The sequence below is a fragment of the Portunus trituberculatus genome, chromosome 41 (genome assembly GCF_017591435.1).
Source record: "Portunus trituberculatus isolate SZX2019 chromosome 41, ASM1759143v1, whole genome shotgun sequence".
Lineage (NCBI taxonomy): Eukaryota > Metazoa > Arthropoda > Malacostraca > Decapoda > Portunidae > Portunus > Portunus trituberculatus.
In genome coordinates this window covers 18,387,952-18,408,440 of record NC_059295.1, presented here as the reverse complement: position 1 = coordinate 18,408,440, position 20,489 = coordinate 18,387,952, and the positions used below count along the sequence as shown (strand labels likewise).

General features: G+C 40.4%; 1 protein-coding gene across 1 annotated transcript in view; it reads left to right on the top strand.

Moving 5' to 3' along the window:
* Positions 1-4,090, top strand: part of LOC123516563 — a 20,003-nt gene extending 15,913 nt beyond the window's left edge. Inside the window, exons 5-8 of the mRNA XM_045276046.1 lie at positions 241-1,604; positions 2,148-2,266; positions 2,629-2,745; positions 3,263-4,090. Coding sequence (XP_045131981.1) covers positions 241-1,604; positions 2,148-2,266; positions 2,629-2,745; positions 3,263-3,482 — 1,820 coding nt within the window. The 3' untranslated portion in view covers positions 3,483-4,090. The remainder of the gene's footprint in view (positions 1-240; positions 1,605-2,147; positions 2,267-2,628; positions 2,746-3,262) is intronic.
* The last annotated feature ends 16,399 nt before the right edge of the window (positions 4,091-20,489 follow it).

Genomic DNA, 20,489 nt, shown 5'->3' with positions numbered 1-20,489 from the left:
AACAAAATTAATTGTAACAATCTCAAAAATTCTTTTCATTGGGTTGACTGATACTGATCCTTCAAAACAATGTTATTTTGTCTCGCCTTTTAGTTAGTGAGCATCATAATTTTCATGATGCGAAATATTATTGTAATTTTTATTATAGATAAACCACAATATGTAAAATCTGTCATTGATTTTTGTAATCTAGAAGCTCAGAATCTTTGACACGCAACGTTTTTCTGTGTGTATGGGCAGGCACCTTGCTGGTGGCGGCCTCTGGGGCCAGGCTTGGCAGCCTGCCGTACAGTGGCCAACCTGGAGAGTTTTCTGGAAGCCCACCCAACATTGACTATGGTGCTGCAGGGGTGTCAGTGCCAGCCCTCGGTCACGTCCTAACCACCAACCTGCACACGTCCAGCGGTCACCTGCCACTCCATCAGCCAGGCTTCAGTAATGCGCAGTCTCAAATCCTTTTAGGGAGCGAATTCGTAAGCGAAAGCCACTTTGGTAGAAATGTTAACTTTAATCCACACCAGCAAAGTGTCAACAGTGACTTTCAGTATAGTCAGCTGCTGCCGGCACACCATGTTGCTACCAGCAGCGGGTTCCCTACACTTCCATACACACAGCAGGACAGTCAGAGGAAGCAAGAAACCGTGACTCACACTGAACAGAGTCAGGCACAGGCCAGCTCCCCTCTCCGAGACGCTACCGACCATTTCTCTCTGCAGAGGAAGGAAGAGGCAAGTCGGGTTTCACAGCACAATCAAGACACCAGCAGCAGCAGCTTATCACAGCAAAAACAAGACTTCAGCAGCTCTGTATCACATAAAAAACATCAGGATTCCAGCAGCTCTATATCACAGCAGAGACAAGACGCCAGCAGTCCATTTTCACAGCAACAACAAAAAGACGCCAGCAGTCTCATGTCACAGCAGAGACAAGACTTCAACAGTCCTCAGTCACAACAGAAACAGGATTTCAGCAGCTCCGTTTCAGAGCAGGTACACCAGGACCATAGCAGTCCCATATCTCAGAAACAACATGACCAAAACAGCCCCTTATCACAGCAAAGACAAGACACCGTCAGCCCTTTGTCACATCAAAGACAAGACACCAGCAGCCCCTTATCACAGCAAAGACAAGACATCAGCAGCCCCATGTCACAACAAAGACAAGACACCAGCAGCCCCTTTTCACAGCAAAGACAAGAAGTGAGTAGTCCAACGTCAGCCCATGTACAGGACACCAGTAGTCCCTCATCACACCACCAACACGAGAGCATCTCCCACTCCCAACATCCACAACTCCAGGACAGTCGAACCACCTCTCAGGCTCACCAGCAAGGCGACAACCAGGATAGCACAAGTCACCATCCCTTCGCCTCCCCTGCCTTCACGCACACCAAGACCAGTGAACCGTCCTCGCTGTACCACCTCACTCAGAACTACGGCGTGAGTCCCCACATGGATCAGAGCTTCTCGGCCCAACAGTTTGGACAAGATCAAGGATACCAAGGCATGGAACAAGAGATGCAAGAAGGACCAGTTGCTGCGGAAGTTCATGTTGTTCAGACCAAGCACAAAGACCATCGAGGTGACAAGATTGAGTCACATCAGGTAAGTTCCTTTGCTCCGTGGTCTTGTGTCTTCTCACCACGCCATCATCAGTCTCTTTGATTTAACTGCTTAACAAAGGCCATTTGTTTCGTGCTTTTGCGTCTCCTCACACCATTATTAATGTCACTGCTGGTCAAAGGCTCCTCTACCTTTCCACAAGTTTCTGTTTGTTACTTGTATATTTTAGGTCATCAAAGCATAACTTATTTAATGTATCCAAGTTTTATCGTGGTTTCTGCTTTCCTTTGGCTGCACACGTCATGAAACACTGTGATAATATGCATGAATTCATTCTCTGCATCTTATTGGTTAGTATCATGAGACTGAATGGATTTGTTTCTAAATAACTCAGAAATATTGGAACTTTTTTTTTAAGTATCGAAATTTTTATTGTACATTTCCTTTTTTATGAATTATATGTTGTGTAAAGAAGAAAATGTTCATAGCCAGACTGAAGTAAAAGTTCAAATCAGTCACAAAACAGGTCAGTGAGTCATTCAGTTCAGCAGTGAGTGACAGGATGCTAACGAGTTCAGTCCACAGGTGCAGATATCCGGCCACATCGAGAGTGTCGGGGACTACACGGAGCTGGGCGTGTTCCAGACCTTCTCTGTGCCGCCCTCCGCCACTCTGGCCGACGGCAGCTTTTCTACCTCCTTCTCGTACGTCCTGTTGCTGTGTTGTAGTATCTTTTGAAGGAATATGAAAAAAAAAACTTTCTAGATCTTTTCGCATCATTAACACACCATCTTTCAGCTTTCCCTTTTCTCTTAGATACTCGTATTTCAAGCTTCAACATATTGTCTTTTTTATTTTACTTTCTCAAGACATCAATTTATTCTTTTATAAACATGACTATAATTAGCTCAGTGTTTGAAACGCATATGATTCAGTACAATTAATGTCGTTCTTCTTTTTTTCATTCTTATTTTATGGTCCTGTTAAATTTTGCCTTGGAAATAGGAGCCGCTTCCTCGTTACTGCAGTTATGGCTCTTACCTCCTCACCTTCCCTTCGTCCTCAGGTGTCAGAATTATGGGCAAGGCTTTTACGCAGAGCCTGAGAGCCAGTGCAGAATGTTTCACGTCTGTGCCCCCACGAGGAGTCCCGAGGCTGCCACGCCCACCCAGTATCGCTTCACGTGAGTAGATGTAGTATCCACCCAATTTTTTGTATTCTTTTCCTCTGCCTCCTCTTCCTCCACTCTTGTCTGTTCCATCACTTAAATCTTATTGCATTTATTATCATTATTACCGTTATTATTGTTATTATTATTATTATTATTATTATTATTATTATTATTATTATTATTATTATTATTATTATTATTATTGTTCAGACTGTTACATTTGTAATAGTAGTAGAAGTAGTAGTAGTAGTAGTAGTAGTAGTAGTAGTAGTAGTAGTAGTAGTAGTAGTAGTAGTAGTAGCAGCAGCAGCAGCAGTAGCATTAGCAGTAGTAGCAGCAGTAGGAGCAGCAGCAACAGCAGCAGCAGCAGTAGCATTAACTGTTAGTTACCGTTGTCATGGCCACCGTCAGCCCTGTCTCAGCCACTCCCTTGTATCATGACTCCCCTCCCCCACTGATCCTATGTCCTCCACCTCTCGCGTCCTCTACTCCCCAAGCACACTCGCAGCACCACGCCCGTCCACCGCAGGTTCAGCTGTGGCGAGGGGCAGTGGTTCGATCAGCACTCCCTCACCTGCACCACTGCCCTCTCCTCCCCCACCTCTTGCCTCTCCGCAGTCGTCCTCTTCCCCAGCAGCCACGCCGCCTCCTCCGTCCTCTTCTCTGACTTCCCCAGCGCATTCCCTCCCAACCGCGACGTGTGCTACCTCGCTCAGGGCCACGTGATTACTGGTGTGCGCCGCAGGTAATGCACACACCCTCCATTCATCCAGCCACCGTCTTTCAGATCTCTTGATTAACCTCGCAGTCTTGTAATGTGGAAATAAAATTGATGATAGGAACCTGCCACAGCCACGCCACTATTGTGTTGGAAGGAATGTAATGATCGTGAGACCTAACATGACCTGCTAAATTAGTCAGGTATTTGAGCTTCAAAAATGAGAAGATAGATTGATAAGTGAAAGAAATTAATGTAACTTTACTCCAATGAATAGGTAATTAGATGGATGAATATGAGTCTACGGACCTAACAGGATCTGTCAAACTATCTACGTATCGAAAGTTTAAAAATGGATAAATTCATAGATGATTAAAAGTAAACTTATACAACTTGACTTTAATGCATGAATAATTAGATAAATTCATATGTGCACAGAAAAATTGTAGTGCAACTTGACCAAAACAGGGAAATAGATAAAGCAATTGATAGATAAGTGAATCGATAGTGGTGTAGGAGTTTAACATCTTATAGTACGCTGATAACAACGGAAATTCGTCCTAAGAAAACCAGCAACACCTCCTCTCAGCTGCCGTCATGGTGCGGTGCTGAATAATGAATAAAACCAGCATGATGCAACCATTGACTTTCCTTATTCTAACTTCCCACTGACAATATTGTTCAGTGTCCATCCTCCATCTGACGAACAGCAAACACAAGCTACGGGAAGAAATTGTAGTAAAATGCCACCTATCGCCTCAAGTCTTCTCCAGAGAGTCATAACTGTTACTGAGTGATGAACATAAAGAAGAATCAGGAATGAGAAATGGAAATTGCTTGGTTCACGAATATTTACTAGACTTGCCTTATGTTCCCAGAAAGCTTTAACAAATCCATAATGAAAAGAAAAAAATGTTTGGATACATAGAATGATGAAAAAGAAGAAATGATCAGCAGCGAGTTCATGGAGCTTTCCAGGGACTATTTGGTTCACGGATCGAGTAATGCCGAACCCAACAGTAGCAGAAGACGTGGCGCCACACGCCAGCCTGGCACAGAGTCAAGACAGAGAGACTTGGATGGGAAGGGGAGGAGAAGGACACGCGTGGCGACTGCCGGTAAGGAGTCATGAAGGGAATAAGAATAGGAGGCAGGGGAAGTAAGAAGTAAGAGAGGAGGTCATAATGTAGGGGAGGTGAGAGAGGGTACAGGATGCGGTAAAGTATAGTAGGGTATGTATTATGTAACGCAGGGACCGCATTCACAAACGTCCCATCTTGCGTCCCATCTTGAGTATTTACGTGAAGCTTTAGTGGACATGATTAGAGTTTTCAAGAATGTCTTCATGATTCTGGCCTTGGTTTATGAAGAATTCTACACCATCTATTGAAAGAAAAAAAATCTGATCAGGATGGTAGAAATATATTAGGATTTTAAGAATTTTCAAGAGTGCTTTCATGGTTAGTTATGATTTAACGAAAATTCTACACTTTATGGAAAAACGAAAAAAACAAACAAACAAACCGCTGAATATATATATATATATATATATATATATATATATATATATATATATATATATATATATATATATATATATATATATATATATATATATATATATATATATATATATATATATATATATATATATATATATATATATATATATATATATATATATATATATATATATATGGTCTTTGAAATTACCCCTTGGGAGAATCCAGGCTATTTTAAAGGGACTTGTCATGAATGTAGTGAAAGTTTAAGGAGAATTCTACACCAACTGTAAAAGAAAGAAAAAAAAATCATGGCGGCCTTTCAAAGTAGTTATCGTGAACATCTAAAACGTTTCAAGGAGAGTTCTCATAAATTTGGCCTCAAGGCTTTACACAATTTATGAAAAACTGTGAGGAAATACACATATCACATCGATGGGCATTTTAAACTAACCCTGCACAAAATCATAAGCGTTCCAAAGAGAGGTATGATGATTCTAGCCATAGCTTAACGAGGATTACGTACACAGCAAAAAGAAAATTAATCAAATCAGTGGCCTTTCAACTTATCTCAAGAAATTCTAAAGGATTTTAAAGCGAGTTTTCATAATTTCAACCATCATATTTAGAAAACCATCAGTAGAAAACAAAAGGAAAGCAGTGAACACGTCGATGGCTCTTCAAAGTAATCCTCGAGTACGTCCAAAGCTTTACGAAACACAGAGCCCGAGGTATGGAGACGCGCCAGGCCAAGGGAGGAATTTATTGCACTGTGGAGAGGGAACGAGGGAGAGGGAGGGAGTTATTAGACAATTAAGTTACGATGCGGGGCGCGGTGGTCTGCCTCTGTCCGTCCTTAATGTCTCTCGGAAGGGACACACGATATAGTAGATAGACTATGAGAGAGAGAGAGAGAGAGAGAGAGAGAGAGAGAGAGAGAGAGAGAGAGAGAGAGAGAGATGTCTGATACGTGAAGATAAAAGTTTGAATTCTGTCTTTTCGTTTTGTGTTTTGGTTTCTTGTTTTTGTTTATTATTGATATATTTTCTTGTCTGGAGTCTCGTTCGTGTCGTTAGTGGAGTAAGTATCCCCTTTAGCCCAGAAATTCCCGTGATAAGCCCACATGGTATAAATGAAAATAGAAAATAAGGATGTACATAAAGACAAGTTAGAATTTTTTTTATTTATTTTTCTTATCATCCCCCCAAAAAACAAAGTAAATGATATTGAAGGAAATGGTCTTAGGAATCGCGTTATTAGTGCTATAAGAACATAAGAGCATAATGATATAAAGGAAGCCGCAAGAATCCATCAGGCCTATACATAACAGTCCTAGTATAAAAACATATCATCCCGATCTGTGAGTTTGTCTAATATTCTTTTAAAGCTCCCTAATGATCCAACACCAATAATCTGATTACTGAGTCCATTCCATTCATCATCCACTGTACTTAAGAACCAATTCCTTCCTATCTCTTTTTAGAATCTAGATTTTTCTAGCCTGGACCAATTATTTATTTATTTTTTTAATCAATTGTACTAAATATTTAAACGTGCGTCTCCAAGTCGGTCTCTCTGGTTATCTCGGTGTATTTTGATCTATTTATATATATTCTCTTAAGATGTGATGAATTTATAGATGGAAAGGAATAGGTATCCATGTTCTACGCAGGAATTGCCTCGTGTAGACCTTCTGGCTTATAAATACCTATATGTTCTATGTTATAAGCTACACTGCTGTTCTGTACATGTATTATTAATTAACGCATAACATGACTCAAGAGTTTAGTGGTAGGCGTTCGATGTAATGAGTATTCTTCCAATAGATAAACGCTTTGCAGTCTCTCTCTCTCTCTCTCTCTCTCTCTCTCTCTCTCTCTCTCTCTCTCTCTCTCTCTCTCTCTCTCTCGCAATCAAAGTTGAAAACAAAATAGTTTTGGGAAGTTTTGTGTGGTAACTTTCCTGTGGGTTTCATGAGATTCCATTTTCCAGAGAGAGAGAGAGAGAGAGAGAGAGAGAGAGAGAGAGTGCTGAGGTAGGCAAGCAAGTCTTGCTCTTTCTCGCTTTATGTCTCTCTGTTTATGTTCTCGTTTTCTCTCTCTCTCTCTCTCTCTCTCTCTCTCTCTCTCTCTCTCTCTCTCTCTCTCTCTCTCTCTCTCTCTCTCTCTCTCCTGTGTCTTTAATGTTTCGTGGTGTTCCTTCCTCGGTGTTCAATGGTTTTTAGTGTCTTCCTCTCCTTCTTTTACTGGTCTTTTTCCTTTTGTGTCTGATTTGTTTTTTTTTCCTTCAGTTTCTTTTATGTCCTCTTGTTTTCCCATTTTCGTTATGTTTATTGTGTTCTTTGTTCTCTCTTTTCTTCTTCTTCGTTTTGCGTTTTTCTCTTTTTTTTCTTTTTGTGTTTTAGTGCTTATTTTTTCCCTCTATTTCTGAGTGTATAATATTTTCCTGTTTATTTTTATTCCTTTGCGTCTTTATGGTCTCTCTCTCTCTCTCTCTCTCTCTCTCTCTCTCTCTCTCTCTCTCTCTCTCTCTCTCTCTCTCTCTCTCTCTGGATTTAAATTTTAACTTCATTTCTTTTGCTATCCTTCCTTGTTTTTATTCCTTCCTTCCTCCCTTCCTTCCTTCTTTCTTTCTTTACTTTCTTCCTTCTTTCCCTCCTTTCCTTCCTTCCTTCTTTCCTTTCTTCCTTCTTTCTTTCCTTCCTTCCTTCCTCCATTCCTTCCTTCCTTCCTTCCTTCCTTCTTTCCTTCATTTATTTATTTTTTCCTTCCTTCCTTCCTTCCTTCCTTCCTTCCTTCCTTCCTTCCTTCCTTCCTTCCTTCCTTCCTTCCTTCCTTCCTCTCTCCCTCTTCTCCCAGTACAATGTTGTAAAAAGGAAAAAAAAAATAGGAACTGCAAGGTAATGACAAATATGAAGGCGACACTGAATTTCGTGCCGAGTGACTAATTAAGGAAATGAGACCAAGTTTTTTTTACATGACACCACCACCACCACCACCACCACCACCACCACCACCACCACCACCACCACCACCACCACCACCACCGCTCTTGTTTGCATTATTCCTCCTCTCATGTTTTTTTTATTTTTTTTTCTACTTCATGAATAAAAAACTGCCACATTTTTTTCCTTTTTTTTTTCTTTTGAATTTGTTATCTTCTTTTAAAATAGTAACTCTCTCTCTCTCTCTCTCTCTCTCTCTCTCTCTCTCTCTCTCTCTCTCTCTCTCTCTCTCTCTCTCTCTCTCTCTCTCCTTTCGTTCTTTTTCTTCTTTCTTTCTTTTTCTTTCTTTCTTTCTTTCTTTCTTTCTTTCTTTCTTTCTTGCTTTCTATCTTTCTTTCTTTCTTTCTTTCTTTCTTTCTTTCTTTCTTTCTTTCTTTCTTTCTTTCTTTCTTTCTTTCTTTCTTTCTTTCTTTCTTTCTTTCTTTCTTTCTTTCTTTCTTTCTCTCTCTCTCTCTCTCTCTCTCTCTCTCTCTCTCTCTCTCTCTCTCTCTCTCTCTCTCTCTCTCTCTCTCTCTCTCTCTCTCTCTCTCTCTCTCTCTCTCTCTCTCTCTCTCTCTCTTCCTTAGTTATTGCATTTTCTCCTTACTCATACACACCTGAACCCATTTTTTCGCATTACGGAAAGCCATCATAATTTTCTTTCAATGTTTTCAGATAACTTATATTTCCTTGCAGTATGAGCTGGCATGCAAAGTTCAGGTAAAAGCGGGATAGATAGAATACATACAGTTTTCTAGCATACAACAATACTTTTTAAATAAGGTTCCAATTTTCCTGTGTTTGGTAAGATATCAAAGTTTTGGGGTGTTTATATTCTTTGATATGAATAAGGAAATGTAAAGATGAATAGACCGTAGAGATTTAGTGTTAGTGTCTTGTTATCATCATATGGTTTATTTGTTTATTCATTCGTGTCAGTATCTTCATATAATGGTAAATAAATATATGAATGAATAAGGTGAAAAACTATATAAACGAATGAAAAAAAGTAAATAAATATACCTATAAAAGTATAATAGAAATTTTTAAAGATCTCACAGTAATCAGAAATGTAATTAGGAATGTGAACAGGTACACGTGTGTGTGTGTGTGTGTGTGTGTGTGTGTGAGAGAGAGAGAGAGAGAGAGAGAGAGAGAGAGAGAGAGAGAGAGAGAGAGAGAGAGAGAGAGAGAGAGAGAAACCATGCACGGGTGGGGCAAGGTAGGACAGCAGCAGCACGCCAGGAAATCTCCCCCTTCCCCCCCTTACTCTACCCCACCGCCACCCTCTCCCTCCAGCACCCCACCATCAGCCACCAACCTTCCCTCATGCCCCCTCACGTGACATTGATCGCGCCCTCAGTCACCGTAAACCGTTTCTGGTGACCGTCCCCTTGTCACTTCCCTCTCACCTGTCCCCTCACCCCTCTGTCACCCCTCTTGTCACCCCACTGCTACCTTTCCCCATTCCTCCCCTCTGTCACTCTTCGTCATGCTGCTTCCCCGTCATCCACCCCCCATTCATCACCCCTCCCTGACCTCTTCGTTTCCCCTCCTTCCTGATTTCCTCCCTCTTGTCCCCTTCATTAGCCGGTTTTCTTTTCCTCTTTCCCCTACCTTAGTTCAGGTCTTCTCTCCTCGCAACTCTGCTTTTCTCTCTCTCTCTCTCTCTCTCTCTCTCTCTCTCTCTCTCTCTCTCTCTCTCTCTCTCTCTCTCTCTCTCTCTCTCTCTCTCTCTCTCTCTCTCTCTCTCTCTCTCTCTCTCTTCAATATCATTACTTGCGCCTTATGATTTTTCTCTTCTTCACTGTTATTGTTGTCATTATTCACTGTAGCATGTCCGTGTCGCCTTCAGTAAGCCACCACCACCACCACCACCACCACCACCACCACCACCACCAACAATATCATCATCATTATCAGTTTGTTATTGATAATCTTTTTGACTACATTCTTTGGGACACTGGCATTTTTAGTGGGCTTTTTTTTTTTTTTTTCCCCAGCCCTTTCACTGCCCTTAACTAGAGTCCCTGCTTAACCTAAACTAGAACAACAACAACAACAAAACAACAAGCAACCAACAACGACTGCCACCACCACCACTAACGAATACCAACAACAAAAATATCAAACCACAGAATAACATCACCACAATCCACAGTTCCTCTCATCCTTCACCACATAACTCCAGCAACGCCAGACTCACTACATGCACTAACCTAAAACCTGAGTGGACCGAGTGGCAACCGTGACCGCTGTTCGCCCTGGCCGCCGCATCCCTCCAGCAGGTCTGAGTCATACGCTGGGGTTGGCGGGGTGCTGGAGGGTAAAGGGGGAGGGAGGTGGAAGGTGCCGCGTGTGTCTGGCGTCTGGCCCATGCACCGCCCGTTCGCAGTCACGCTCTGTCACGCCCCCACGCCTCCCCTCCGTCCGTGGGAGAGGAACACCGCGGATTAGCACATACTTTTTTGTCACGTGTCTGTGTGTATGTACAAAAAGTGAGGTACGCGCTAGTTTTTTTCCCTTCCTCTCTCCCTCAACCCTATTTTCCTCCCCCGTCCTTACGTTCAAGCTTTCCAATGTTTCCCTGTATCGCTTTGCTTTGCTTTTCATTCCTGATCTCCTTTTTTGTTTGCTTCTTGTCATGTCTTTATGTGTATGTTAAGACTAAGATACGCCTTTTCCCACCTCACTCACTTATTCTTCCCTACCATCTTCATTTTCAAACTTGTCTCCATCTCTGTGATAGACCTTGTTTGCTTTTTGTTCTCCTATATATATATATATATATATATATATATATATATATATATATATATATATATATATATATATATATATATATATATATATATATATATTTTTTTTTTTTTTTTTTTAAACCATTTCACTCCTCACCCGTCTGTGCTCCCTCATGGCCTCACTTCCTTAGAAAAACAGATAATAGTGCCAAAGAGGAGCGGAAAAAGTACTGCAGATCTTTTAATGATATTTCACATGGTAATTAAGAGAAAAAAAAATCTATACATGAGAGGTGTTAAAAAGTTGGGTACGTTAGACTTTAAATAGTATATCATTACGTGATAAAAACTAAGGTACAATGAGGGGGGATGAAAAAAAAAGTACTGGAACCACGCCCCTCCTTTTTTTTCTTGCAACCCCTAAAAAAAAAAGAGTAAAAGGATAATGCAGGAAGAGTTTAAAAAAGAAGAAAGTATAAAGGGGTTGGATTAAATATACCGTAGCGTTTCTAATACTCTATCAGCAGGTGACAAAAGTACTGGAACCAAGCCCTCTCCTTCTTTTTCTTATTGTAACCTCTAAAGAAATACTGCAGGAAGTTAAAAAAAAAGTATGAAGGGAGGTGGATCAAATATACGGTAGCCTTTCTAATACTCTATCAGCAGGTCACAAGTAATAATGATGGTGCAGTGGAGGTATTATCATTGTGTTATAGCTGTGTAATTATATAATGACTGGTTCACGTATCCCCCTTGCGAGGAAAGACGGTTATGGTGAAAAAAAAAGGGAGGTTAGGAAGTCTTTTATAACGAATCAATACTTGAACCATAAACTTAATAACGCAAGGGAGGAGTTATCACCTTGTAACGATCATAATTACCTCACGTTAGAAAAAAAAGTATGTTAGTTATAATATGATATCAATACGATTCCTTACCCCCCCAAAAAATATCATGTAATAATGTAAGGGAATTATTATCACCACATAACTATAATAATTAGCCTACATAAAAAAAAGTATATTAGTTATGATACGATATCAATACGAATCTCTACCAGAAAAAAATATGATAGCGTAATAATATAAGGGAATTATTATCACGGTATATCTATAACAATTAGCTCACATAAGAAAATCAAAGGAAAAGCTGTGTCAAGCCCTTTTCTTGTACGGTGTCGTCAATGCAAAACCCGATCAAAGGTAGGAAAAGTAAACCAAGACATACGCAATGCAAAAAAACTATTCTCACTTCTTAATTAAAATGATTAGTTCACATAAAAAAAATAGAAAGAAGGAAAAGAAAATAGTGTATTAGTCTCTTTTCTAAATGGATATTATTACGAAATCCTTCAAAAAAGATAATAATGTAAGAGACTTATTATCACAAGTGACTATGGTAAACAACTCACGTAAAATAAAAGAAAGAAAAAGAAATAAGAAAAAGAATGTAAATCTCTTTTTTTCATAGGATATCAATACAGGAGCCATAGCACCTACCCAACCCACCAAAAATATAAATAAATATAAAGAAAATAAATAAATAATGGTAATACGAGGGAGGTAATGTCATCACTAAACTATAAGAAAAATAAAGTAAAAAGAAGGAAGGAAAAAATAATGTGTATTAGTCCCTTTTCTAATATGATATCAATACGCAGTCCAAAAGATATGGCAACCCACGTCTGTTATTATCACCGCGTGGGTATGTAACGGGCTCAGCTCACCGCGTAGGTATGTAACGGGCTCAGCTCACCGCGTAGGTATGTAACGGTCTTAGCTCACGTATAACCCAAGGCAGTTGTAATTATATCTTTGTGATCCTCCGTGATTAGTATTCCTTGTGGACACGGCTGTAGGTGTATCAAAGGATGTGTAGAAGAGAGAGAGAGAGAGAGAGAGAGAGAGAGAGAGAGAGAGAGAGAGAGAGAGAGAGAGAGAGAATCTTGCGGGCATTTGCCATCTGACAAATGCCCGCAGGACCTGAGTGCCGCAGGCTGCGGTGCACAAAAATTTAAAGTGGCTGTTCACAGATGGTTGCGTGAAGTGCGTGATAGTGACACACACGATTAAGTGGTATCATTCTAAGTGAGCGATAGTGACGCTCGAATAGAGAGTAATATATGGAAAGTGACAGTGACACGTATATGTATATCTGTATTCCATGTGAGTGGCAGTGACGCTTTTCATCATATGTGTAGTAAGTGACATAGACACTTTTCATCATTGTGTAGTGAGTGACAGAGACACTAGCAAATATCATTATGTATACAGTGTTTATTATTTTTAGGTATTTACAGAGGTTAGGTTTTAAGATAGGTAGAACTCAAAACTCTACCTTTAACCTATAAAATACTTGTAAGCATTCACAATGCTAAAATAACGCGCCTCTTCCATACCAATTATCGCATCATTGTATATATATATATATATATATATATATATATATATATATATATATATATATATATATATAAATATATAAAAGAGAGAGAGAGAGTGAAGATAGAAGAGAATGCAAGGTAACTAGGACACTGAATACGAATTTCACCTCTAGGAAATCATTATAAGTGAATTCACCTTTTTAATTTTGATATTTTTGTGTGCCTTTTTTCCTTCTAAGTTCGTGTATTAACAGTATTGTCACTTCATGGCAGTTATCATGTCACAACCAGACACTCGCTTCTCATTACTCACTGGGCTGTAGACAGTTTCATTAGTGCAGAGTATTAATAATAATGTTAGGGCTGATATATAGGGAGACTGATGTAGATGTATTTAAATCGTGCTTGTTGTTTCTCGTAGATTATTTTATTATGACAAGGTTTTATTTATGTCGTTACGTTTGATGTGTGGGAATTGTGCCACGTGTGATATACGGAAAGGTTTTATGTAGTAAGTATAGATATCAAATCCTTGGTTAAATCCTGCCTCTTGTTGCTAGTGCTGGATACTTACTATGACAAGGTTTCAAGGTTTCAAGACATTTGTCCCTGACTTTTGGCTAATTCAATATTAATCTTTAAGGGAACTGGCATTTCAGATGGGCCTTTTTTTTTTTTTTTTTTCTGTTGTCCTTGGCTGGTTTTCCCTCTTGCATACAAAGAAAGGTCTTGATTATGATGTTATATTTAATGAGTGGGAATGTTTCTTTTTGTACTTGTAGGTAGAGAGATGGAGAGAGTGACTATCAATGCCTCTTGGAGATCATATAGCATAAGGTTACCATTGCTGACACCTCTCCATTTCAGGTCTTACGTTAAGAAGCATTTCAAGATATTAATTGCTTTAATTTTTCTTCTTATTTTTTTTTTCAAATATTTTGACTAATTTCGCTGATATGCAAAGAAAGTACTGACTGCTAATGTTAGTATAGCGCATTTTAATTAAGGCAAGTCACTCTAGGTACTTTTACTGAATGAAACTCGAACTCTGTCTTTTCAAGCAGTACTCCATACACATTGTTTTTTTTCTTTTCATGTGGGATAGAGGTGGAGAGGGGGGGCGGGGTTAATCGTTCCAGAAGTGGGTTTATTTATTCATCCCTCTCCAATTTTCCGCCCCTGGCGTATCTCACTGCAATATGATTAAATTGAAAAGAAAACTACACCTTTTAGCTGCAAGAGAAGCCGCAACAATCAAAGCTTTAATTAAAAGATGTAAAAAGAGAATTGGAAATCTGTTCTAATTTCATCTTTTCTTCTTTTATATTTCAAGCTTTATTTTTCTATCGTTTTTCCTCAACTCATGCGATACAATTCCCTTAACAAAGAAGTTTTGTGATTCATTTGACTATTTTTTTCTTATTGAATAAAAAGTAAAAACATGATTTTGTTTTATACTGTAACTCAGATTCTTATTTCATATTTTCTCTTTTCATTCTTCCTGTCATTATTTCTCCTCTATTCATATTCTTTACTACCTGCACCATGTTCTATATTTGGGTATGTTGCTCATTAGAACCATCTCTTTGTCTGTCTTTCATTCTGCCTTCCTTCCCTCCTTTCTTACTGCCTTCCTTCGTTCCTTCCTTCTCTCTTTCCTTTCCTCCTTAATTCCTTTTCTTCTCCTCTCTCTCTCTCTCTCTCTCTCTCTCTCTCTCTCTCTCTCTCTCTCTCTCTCTCTCTCTCTCTCTCTCTCTCTCTCTCTCTCTCTCTCTCTCTCTCTCTCTCTCTCTCTCTGTGCCGGCGCCAAATGGTCCTGCTGTTGTGGCGCAGAAATCAATGAAGCAACAAACCAGATAATCAGTTAATCAATCCGTCAATTAGTCAATATATGAATCAGCGAGTCGTCCGTATTTTGTGTCATTACAGTGTACTAGAAATGTCCACGTATTGATCATCATAATAAAACACTATTGAAGGAATGCCGTCTATGAATTTTAACTCAATGAAAGAAAAGATTGGATATAGTCAACTCTTTCACTGCTATTTGGCACATCTTTTGTCAGTTACTAATATGCGTCATCTTTTCTCCTTCTACAGCCATCTTTAAACGTTATACAGGCTAGAATTGGGATATCTATTATTTTGTATTCTCTTCTTTCTTGTAGCTGCTTTTAGGGCTGAGAGTTATTGCATACCGCAGTGAAAAAGTTTACAGTTAACATATCGAAGCCCGCTAACCCCAAGGAAGCAGAAATATAAATCTTACGAGTACTTGTATTTAAACACCGTTGGAAAAAAATAGGGATAGTTTAACAACGACTCTGCACCATCAATAGGGAAAGCACCCCATGGAAACCCGACTAGTCATCTCTGTGGCCTTTGAAAAACACACATGGAAGCAATCATTCCATTGCCCTTTGAAAAGCAGCCATGAAGATCAGACTAATGATCTTTGTGACCTTAGGAAATAAATACATGTGTGAAAAGTAATCATCTCTGTACCCTTAGGAAATAAATACGTGTGAGAACTCAAGTAATCATCTCTGTGGCCTTAGAAAAAACATCCATGAAAATTTGACTAATAATCTCTGTGGCTCAAGAAATTAAATATCTATGAGAAATGAAGGAAATATCTCTATGTAAAAAAACACCAGTGAAAATCTGACGATCAATCTCTGTGGCCTCTCAAAACACTGGACTGGAGAGAGAGAGAGAGAGAGAGAGAGAGAGAGAGAGAGAGAGAGAGAGAGAGAGAGAACACAGCGTCTAAGAATAGTAATGAATCTCAAACCCACACACTCCTGATAAGAGAAAACAACAACAACAACAACAACAACAGCGTCTAAGAGAACATGAACATTGAACCTTAAACCCACCCACTGCTGACGAAAGGGAACAAAGCGACGGAGACTACAAACCTGAGAACACAAACACTTATGCACGCCCGTCTTTCTCAGCACCCACATCGCCTCTCGGTCACTAATCGATGCCTCCCTGCAGACAAGGCTAACCCACACCACACTAGTCAAGCCATGCACTCAAACACCTAGACACACACCCAGACAGCCAGACACACACACAGACAGACACTTTCCTTGGGTGTGGTGCGTGCACAGTACGTGTGTTTGTATGTACGTTCGTGATGACTCATGTGATATCACGCTGAGTATTAAATATTGTAATCTGGATTCGTTGGCTAATTGGCACGAACGGGTTGTACGTGTGTGTGTGTGTGTGTGTGTGTGTGTGTGTGTGTGTGGGATTATGTTGTCCCTGCATCGATGTGGTATGGTGGGGATTTTGACAGGATAGAGGAGGAGGAGGAGGAGGAGGAGGAGGAGGAGGAAGAGGAGGAGGGATCAATAAGGACCAAGATTATCCCCTAGTCTCCTTCCCTCTTCTCCGTCCTTCTCTCTTTTCCCCTCCCTCACTCCAACTTTTTCCTCTCTCTCTCTCTCTCTCTCTCTCTCTCTCTCTCTCTCTCTCTCTCTCTCTCTCTCTCTCTCTCTCTCTCTCTCGTGTCGTCGCTTTTCCACCCTCTCCTTGCTCCACCGTTTTAGTTTATTCCTCCTCCACCTCTCCACCAGCAGCACCTCATCAAATTCCTCCTCCTCCTCCTCCTCCTCCTCCTCCTCCTCCTCCTCCATCTGTTCTATCCTTACCTCCTACTAAGTATGTAGCTTCTGTACATGTAGTTTAGTAAACGAGTGATCTCGTCATAGGTCGCAAGGCCTCCTGTCACTCGTCTTTCCTATGTATTCCTATGTATTCCTCCTCCTCCTCTGCAATTTATTATTCCTTTTCATCATATTTCTTTTCTTTCTCTCTCACCATAACATTATTTTATTCTGTCCCTCTCTTCCTTCTTTCTTTTATCTCATTCCCCTCCTCCTCCTCCTCCTCCTCCTCCTCCTCCTCCTCCTCCTCCTCCTCCTCCTCCTCCTCCTCCTCCTCCTCCTCCTCCAGGAATTCAGGTTCGGGAAATGGCACAGTTAGTCAGGTCAGCCAGTTCGAGGAAAGCTAGACGCGGTGAAGATTGTCTGAGGTAATGGTGAAATGCTGAATAAATGATCGTGAGGCAATGGTGAATAGACATTACATTAATAGATAGTTAATGATGGATAGCAGTAATACAACAGTGAATAGGAAGTAATGTTAGATAGTGAATATATGAGGTGGTATTAAAAGTGACATGTATACTTTTAATTCCCCAAAATTTCGAAGGTAATGCAGTGAAATTTGTTCTAAATATTGTTTTTTCGATGTATTTCTTGTTCTTTCCTCAATATTTCCTATCTTCGTGTTTCCATTGCGTATCTGATTATTCTTTTTTTTTTCTCGTAATATATGACCTGTACTTTTAATTCCCTAAACTTTCTGAAGTAATGTAATTGTTTTTTTTAATGTATTTCTTGTGCTTTTCCTCAATATTTTCTTCCTTCGTGTTTCCGTTGCGTATCTGATTATTCTTTTTCTCGTAATATTTTTCCTCCCACCACTATCCCTCCCTGTTCCTTCTCTCAGTATTACTCCTTTCTACAGTATTCTACCCTTCAACAATGCCTCTCACTCATTGTCACTTTTATTGAGTCCTTTTCTTAATATCATCATTTTTAGTATTCGTTCCCCTTAGTAATTCCAATCATAAGTAATTCTTCTCTAGTAACTAACACTTCACATATTTATTAAGCTCCCTCCCCAGTGTCCCTCTTCCCTGTATTGTTATCTCTGTGTTATCAGCGGCGTAATGTTCTGAAGAGTGGACTTGAGTGTGTCTGATAAGTTGAGTAAGCAAGGAGGTGATGCAGTCTTGATTAAAAACCGAGTGATAATTCAGTTCTTGCTTCACTATTTACCGTGTCATCCGTCCCAAGTCTTCTGGTTTGACAATAATTTATCAGATGTTATACTTTGTTTGGGAGACTTAAAGGATCGGTAGACTTAAAATAAAGGGAACACGTGAAATGCATGTATGTTACTCGAATATTCATCATAATTTTACCGTTGACTGGAGTATTTATTATCGTATCAGTTGTCATAGGTCGTAAGAAGACTGGCATAATACCAGGGGGACTTTAGACTGACAGAAAACAGAGAACACAGTGGAAGTTTATGTACTTTGTTCCATGAATATTGATCTTAACTATACACTTAACTGGAATGCCATTTTTTATTCAGTTTCTGTGTGAGCGACAAATAAAGGGACATTCTTTCATATATTTTTTTTTCAATATCCTATCACGTTCTTTCTCATATCAAAATATAAGAGAAGGAAACGTGTGGCAGGATCTGAGAAAAAGCGTATTTCTTCCTTATGGCTCTCTGTTGAGAAGTTTCGTTTGTGGTGTCGTTTTCTTTGATTTGGCTTTAGGAGAGCCAGCAATGTGGTGAGCTGCTGCATGCAACAAGAAAAAAATATTTGTCATAATTGTGTCAGGGGGTGAGGGAGAGGGGGATACCTCCGCTCGAGTGCTGTTATGACATTAAGAGCAATTAACAGGTAAAATTTCCAAATAGTTTTCTCAAAGGCCTAACTGCTCAGCTGCAATAGTCTAGCTTGGATCTTCCTGCCTAGGACGCCAAGGTTCGTTTTCTGTGTGTTGTGTTGCAAGAAGAGTACATTGCATCCAGGACACGCCAGCACCGCTCAGCACGCATTGCGCAATACAGGCACGTCCCTCCAAACAGGAACGTCTAATTTGTCATTGCGTATCTCTCTCTCTCTCTCTCTCTCTCTCTCTCTCTCTCTCTCTCTCTCTCTCTCTCTCTCTCTCTCTCTCTCTCTCTCTCTCTCTCTCTCTCTCTCTCTCTCTCACACACACACACACACACACACACACACACACACACACACACACACACACACACACACACACACACACACACACACACACACACACACACACACACACACACACACACAGAAAGATTAGATTGGCTGGTAGGTGCAAGCTTTTTTGTTTTTATCTTTTAGATGGTATAAGTGCTTATTTACAAATTCATCTCAGTTCTGATGGGTGATCTTACCTGCCCATTCTCAAAAAAAGTTACATGTGATGAAATATAGACACGAAATATAACTGTTATATTTATTGATGCATATTTGACCATATTGTTATTAGTTATCTACACGAGTTTAGGATATGTATTGCATTTTTTGTGTTGTAATATAATTACAAGTTGTATATGGTTATTCAATTTATCGCAAGTTTATTTATTCGAATAGAAAACTTGACTTTACATAATGTGTCTACATGCTGCAGTGAACGATTTGCTCAGTTAGGTTAATTTAAGTTTAGGTTAGATATATATTTCTTTATATTTCACCTCATTACTAGTGTGTTCTTGAGACTATGCTTTACTGCCACTGAAGAAACACACCACAGAGTCCATAGAGTTTTAGATAGTAAAGTTTGTGTGTGTTTGTGTGTGTGTGTGTGTGTAATTCACCACCACGGTGGCCTGCTGGTCACCCAGCCAGTCTTCCCCATTACGGAGCGAGCTCAGAGCTCATAGACCAATCTTCGGGTAGGACTGAGACCACAACACACTCCACAGTCCACACACCGGGAAAGCGAGGCCACAGCCCCTCGAGTTACATCCCGTACCTATTTACTGCTAGGTGAACAGGGGCTACACATTAAGAGGCTTGCCCATTTGCCTCGCCGCGACGGGACTCGAACCCGGCCTTCTCGATTGTGAGTCGAGCGTGCTAACCACTACACTACGCTGTGTGTGTGTGTGTGTGTGTGTGTGTGTGTGTGTGTGTGTGTGTGTGTGTGTGTGTGACTGCCTGGCTACAACAATGACGGGAAGGGCAGGTCGGCAGGAAGGCCACTGAGTCCCAAGGAGCAGAACTGGTTGAGGTGGCGTGACACGGTCTTGTTTCCATTGGGACTTGTTTTAGTGTGTGTGTGTAATTCACCTCGGTCGTCTGCTGGTCACCCAGCCAGTCTTCCCCATTACGGAGCGAGCTCAGAGCTCATAGACCGATCTTCGGGTAGGACTGAGACCACAACACACTCCACACACCGGGAAAGCGAGACCACAACACCTCGAGTTACATACCGTACCTATTTACTGCTAGGTGAACAGGGGCCACACATTAAGAGGCTTGCCCACTTTCCTCGCCGCGCCGGGACTCGAACCCGGCCCTCTCGATTGTGAGTCGAGCGTGCTAACCACTACACTACGCGGTGTGTGTGTGTGTGTGTGTGTGTGTGTGTGTGTGTGTGTGTGCCTTTGTTTGTTTACGTGTGTGTCTGTGTGTGTGTGTGTGTGTGTGTGTGTGTGTGTGTGTGTGTGTGTGTGTGTGTGTGTGTGTTTGTTTGTTTACGTGTGTATGTCTTTATGTTTGTTTGCGTGTGTGTGTGCGTGCTCTCTATAATTTTCTTGTCGTGCGTGTGATACCACCTCCCTCCCGTAC